Source organism: Sinocyclocheilus grahami, unplaced genomic scaffold, assembly GCF_001515645.1.
Source record: "Sinocyclocheilus grahami isolate Dianchi unplaced genomic scaffold, SAMN03320097.WGS_v1.1 scaffold358.1, whole genome shotgun sequence".
Classification (NCBI taxonomy): Eukaryota; Metazoa; Chordata; class Actinopteri; order Cypriniformes; family Cyprinidae; genus Sinocyclocheilus; species Sinocyclocheilus grahami.
In genome coordinates, this window is record NW_015505537.1 from 2,125,240 (window position 1) to 2,131,162 (window position 5,923).

Consider the following 5,923-nt stretch of genomic DNA (forward strand, 5'->3'; position numbering starts at 1 on the left):
GGAACGTCTGGAAGCCGTTCCTTAGGGGAGGGGTCCTGTCAGGGTCTGGTGTTCTCCCTCTCTTCTCCAGAGGGCGCCAGCTCCCGGACTCCCATTCCCCAAACCCCATACACCTGTTCACTCATTACACTAATTCCCCAAACTCCACACACCTGTTCAGTCACTCACTCATCACACTCACCCTCAGCTGTTCCCCGTTGTCACTGACTATATCTTTTCCTCTCACTCACCACTCGGCCTGGCTGTATTGTGCGTATGTAATGGTGTTCGTCGTCCCTAGACCTGTTTTTGTTTTGCCTTGTTGGCCTTTCTGTTTGGAATAAAGGAGTTTTCACCTGCATTTGGACCCAGACCCGGTTTTTCCACAGTGCCCGTTACCACTTGTGACAGTGTGTTATTATTTAAAGTAGAAAATGAATTTGAATTACTGACACAAACCTCATTGTTAAGCTGATTCTTCCTCTATGACAGAGTAACTTTCTGTCTTGTTCGCTCTGTGTATTAATAATGTGCCTGAGACGTTTTTACTTAAAGGGGTAGTTCACCTGAAGAAAAAATTAAATAATCGTTTGTTCACTGTTGTGTCATTTCAGATTACTAATATGACTTTTAAATGTTGTGTGTTCTGTGCAACATGAGAAAAAATATTGAAGAATGTGCTAGCCTTTCCATGCAGTTAAAACAACGTAGATTTGAAAAGTACAAAAAGCACTATTAAAGGTGCAGTAGGAGATCTTGGAAAATGCTAACTTTAGCCTGATAGCACTGAAAGCGAACGTCCCACCCTCCCTGCAATCGCTGTCCAAAGCCACGCCCCCTGAACACATTTACGCTCACAGACCAGAGACAACATTACTACAATAGGCTACATCAGCAGTTCCCAATTCCAGCCCATGTTCCGAAGTGAAGTAAACTTCAACGGATTTCCCCTGCTCAGGGAGGAGGGAGCAATGAACACTGTGTAGGGATCATATCGATCGGAACACAGTTCATGCACGTAGCTCACTTCTAACGAGCTGACGCGGGGACTGGATTAACCACTGGGCTACATCATGTGTCATTCACCGGTGAGAAAACTTTAAAAGTACTACAATACCAGGAAGGAAGATCGGGTTGTTGATGTTTGTCTGCCATTCTCTCTCTGTCTGCACAGCGTGCGTGAACGCGCTGATGGCGTATCCTGTCTGCGCGAACCCGGTGCGCAGAGGTATGCTAATACATACACTGACAGGCAGGTAGGAAAGCATATTAAAACGCTCGGATCGAGCATTTCTTGATCCTACGCCTTCCACAGAATATATAAATACAGACAAATATATTTAGACCACTTAACTTAATGATTGCTATCGTGATGTGAAGAGACTTTCAACCAGCATAACAAAAAATGTTTCTGAAAACAATCACCTATTGCACCTTTAATGTATCACAAATGTTTCTGTCACGAATCCGGTCCATGAACTTCCATCTGCTAGCCATCAGAGGTCACCCTTTCCAATCTCATTGACTCTCGCACTACACACTGTTGCACATCACCCCGGACTACATATCCCATCATTCATTGCACTGATTGCACTCAGCACGGATTGCACACAGCTGTTTCACATCACTCACTCACTATATATCACTCACTCAAACTACCATTCACTGCCGAGTATTACTTAGCCTGCTAGTTTTGTTTCCTTGTTTTGCCTTGCCTTGTCAGTTTTCTCGGTTCTGATCTTTGCCTGTCTTCCTGGATTTATCCCTTTAGTCTTGTCCCTTTTGATTCTGTTCGCCGTTCGATGACCTTCGCTAGCCCTAGGATTATTCTTGTGTCTTGCCCGCCATATACCTGTTTGCCCTTGTTTGACCCTGCCTGTGTTTCTGACCTCTCTGCTTAATAAAGCGTGCACATGGATCCGCATGTCTCACGTCTCCGTAACAGTTTCATATTGCACATTTACTATATTTCAAAGTCTTTTGAAGAAATTGTAGTTTTCTTGTGAGGAATTTTAGTCTGTATTATATGGCATGTGTTGTATAGACCACTATTAAGGTGCTTTATGGTTGCTTTTGGAAGCTTGACAGCCCTATATACATTTCATTATGTTAAAAAGGGTGGTCAGGATATTCTGCATTTTTCTTGTCTTTTTTAGAGTTTATTTAGTGAAAACATTTCATACATTTGTTTATTTAAATATTGAAAAATGTAATTCGTTTATTTTCATTAATTTAATTCATTATTTATTTAGCCTATTCATTCATTGATTTATCTTTATTTAAATAGGGTATGTTCTTGCTTTTATTGTGTGTAGTATGTTGATTTTTAGAATTTTAATTTATTTTAATATTGAAATGAAATTCATTTTTACTCTGACTTTTCCTGTTTTATTCCTCCTCCTTTTCTCCCCCCTCATCCTCTGGCACTGCTTTCCAGTCGGTTACCACGGAAACAAGGCTCAGTGTTGTATTGTACTACAGGCATTATTCTTCAGTGGCTGCGCTCAGATCCGTAAGTGTTCTACACCTCTTTTTCTCCACTCTGCTGTTTCATAACCCGCTCCCCCCATCCTCTATCTGTCTGCTTTGACTTTTCTTTACATACATTCAGTATGACTGTCTCACTCACATCATCTCTGCTTCAGCAGCTGCAGAGGGGAGATGCCTACAGTAACGTTCACCATGTCTCTTAGCTTGACTCATCCACTCAGACAGCTTTTACTGCAACCCACATAGAAAACATTATGCACTGTGTTTTTTTTTTTTTTTTTTTTGACCCCTTCTGTTTAAATGCTGACGTATTCATACACGCAGAAGTCCAAGATAAAAGCTTGTTAGGGATCTGAGATGCTGTCATTTACGCTTACAGAGTCAGTGTTTGGGATTGACAACCGTGTTTACTAACAGCTGCGACTCTCAAATTGTCCTGTTCAGACAGAAGCTTACAGGAATGAGTTGAATACTGTCTGTATGACAGTAACTGTAACTGAAATTAATATTCTTGCAGTATACGTAAAGTCTTTAACCATGTGTGGCCTTCAAGAAATATCATAGTTGTCAGTTATGAGTGGGTCGCTTCAGATCATCAGGGCTTCAGGAATCTTTCTTGTTTTTGCTCTAGTTATTTCTTCTCACCCATTCACGAATATGGAAAAAGTCTGTCCTTTACTCAAGCTCTCTTTTTTTTTTTTTTTTTCTTTCTCTCAGATATCTTTCAAGCATAAGTCATCTGGTCCTGGATGAAATTTATGAGAGTCTTCAGTCTGATGTTCTTCTCACCATCGTGAAGGACCCGTTTACTGCTCGAGAGGACCTAAAAGTAGTCCTCATGAGTGCCATGCTTAACACTGAGAAATTCAGCAAATATTTCAGTAAGAGAAATAACATATCGTCTTCAAATAATTAAGATAGCTAAATGCTATATGATTGACTGATTTGCTGTTTTGCAGCATTTGTTTAACTTTCTGTTTATAATATAATGTTTAATATATAATAGCCTAATAAAGCTCTCTGTATTCTTCAAAGGAACACAATATGCCTAGCGTAGTGGTAATGACCGGGATAATAGCTTTAGCATTCAAGGGGAAAAGGTCCAGGGTTCGTGCGGTCATGAAAAACCTGGAAAAGTCATGGAATTTTAAAACACCAATTTCCAGGCCTGGAAAAATAAATAAACCCAGAAAGTTTTGGAAAAGTCATTGAAATCTATTTCACAAAACTCTGTATAATAGAATTGTTTCATCAGGTCCTGAATTTCGGTGCGGGATTGCGCATAGGCTATATCGCATAGTTTTACTCATTCCCGCAGCTTTTGACTTTAAAATGATGGATATTCACACATTTATTCAATAGCCTATAGCATGTAGGGTTGATGAGTAAATAATCAAACCTACAGACTGAGTCCAGTCCCCACAGACTGATCAAATCAGTCATTTGAAAACAGCATGAGTGATTCAGCTGTACGCGTCTTCAATCCTTGTATCATTCGATCATTCGTTTTTTGATTTAATTTTGAAAGTAGAAAAAAGAGAAAACGGCTCCTTTTTCGCTTTTTTCCTGACCAATCAGCAAAAAAGGGGCGTTCCACTTGCCAATTTAATGGCAGAGAATGGTGACCTTTTTATTTGTATTTTTTTTAAGCGGATGCATATCTGTCGTAAAATAATTTTATGCATCCCGTGGCGTATATTCCAAACATTCTGAAGGTAGGCCTATACTGAGGGTTTGGTGAGAAACAAACCGAAAGGGCAAGTTATTATATTTTATGAAACTCTTGCATTGCAGTTTGAGTGCGCAGCAGCTCACGCTGCACACAAGTGCATATCCTTTTGAGATATAAATTTTAATAAAACACAAGACTACGTTATATAACTAACAGTAGGCTAATATCTGCTGTTCTCCAGTTGTCAGTCAGAATGACAGTTCTTGCATGAACATTATAGGCCTATATATACTGTATATACCCAAGCCAATTTATTATCCCTTCCTTTTTGTCTTAGTGTTTAAAATATTTATTTTGAAACAAATTAATTAATTTCTTAATTTAAACAAACAAACAGACTTACTGGGTGAGCAGGGTAGGCTAAGACAGCTGTCATATTATACCCTGCCATCCCCAGCTGATGCAAAGAATAGAATTTATATCTACACAGAAGAAAGCCCTGTCTAGACTCTGCCCCAGTATGAGTTGTGTCCAGCTATTCATTAGCCTGTTTGTTTGATGAAAAAAGATGACATGTAGTTGCAATAAATGCGTTAAGAATCCATACAACTGCAGCAGTGGAGGACTATTATTCTGCTGCGTGATACTGTGGAAGAACTGATGATGGCACGTTTTGATCTTCGGCTGACCAATCAGCAGAAAGGGGTGTTTAATTCCCGCCCACATGTAGAAATCGAATATTCAAACTGTTTATTCATTTTTCCACCCATGAAGAAAAAAGAAAATTTAAGCTGAATTCTTGTTTTTCGTTTTTTGGATAAAAACGAAAAAACAAAAAAAGGAGCCGTTTTCTCATTTTTCTACTTTCAATATTAAATCAAAAAACGAATGATCGAATGATACACAGATTGCTTCTCTCTTTGACTTTCTCTTCAAATGGCTTCACATCGGCGCATCTTGTCTGCGCTACAAGAGCCGCTGCACGGTGCGATACAAGACTTTCACTCGCTTTTCGGAACCGTTAACAGAATAGTCACTTGCCTAATCGGGTCATTGTTGCATCGTCAGAAAATTGTATTATTTATTTGCACGTCTTTTTAAGCCATTCGGTACTCGCGCGCTCCAGAGGCGGTGCGCAGTCACATCCAAAGTGCGCTCGTGCGTATATGAGTATTGAGTTTGCTACCAAATAAGCTCAGCAGAACCCTGCACGGGCCTCAAACATATGCCCTAGTCCGGCCCTTATCCGACAGATTATCAGAATTACTGGCCGAGTCCGACTGGAGCCCGTGTCTTTTTTCTCTTTCTCTCTTCCCCAATTACACAGCTGCTTTTGTAGCCATTAAAATAGTTCAGTTTCGTTTTTAATGGCAAAAGTGGTTATATATATATAGTTTCGTTTCTTTTATTACGTTAATTTAGACATATGTTTGGGAAATGGTTTTGTTTGTTAAATTCAAGTTTTTGTTTTTTTAAAGTAACGACCAAGCGGCCAGTGGCAGACAGTGAGTTAATCATAGCCTATGTTTGATCAATTTAGCCTTCTCAAATCATCACCACTTGACTAAAATAAAATCTATAGGCCTATATAAAATGCTTAAAAAACAATGTTAGTTTAAATGGTTAATCTAGATAAATGTGTGCTAGCTATTAGGAGCGTATCCAATCGTTTGTGCAGAGAAGCTAAAGCGCACTTTGGAGTCGCCAGCACGATCACTTGCATTTTTTTTCTTATAACAGTGGAAACAACCAGTTATTTTTGCTCATAAAGGTAAGAGTAAT

General features: G+C 39.4%; 1 protein-coding gene across 1 annotated transcript in view; it reads left to right on the forward strand.

Moving 5' to 3' along the window:
• The window catches only part of LOC107548927 (ATP-dependent RNA helicase DHX36-like), a gene marked incomplete at its 3' end in the record, with an annotated part of 42,221 nt that overhangs the window by 27,678 nt on the left and 8,620 nt on the right, over window positions 1-5,923 (forward strand). Inside the window, 2 exon segments of the mRNA XM_016229800.1 lie at window positions 2,417-2,491; window positions 3,187-3,350. Of these exon segments, the coding sequence (XP_016085286.1) occupies window positions 2,417-2,491; window positions 3,187-3,350 (239 nt within the window).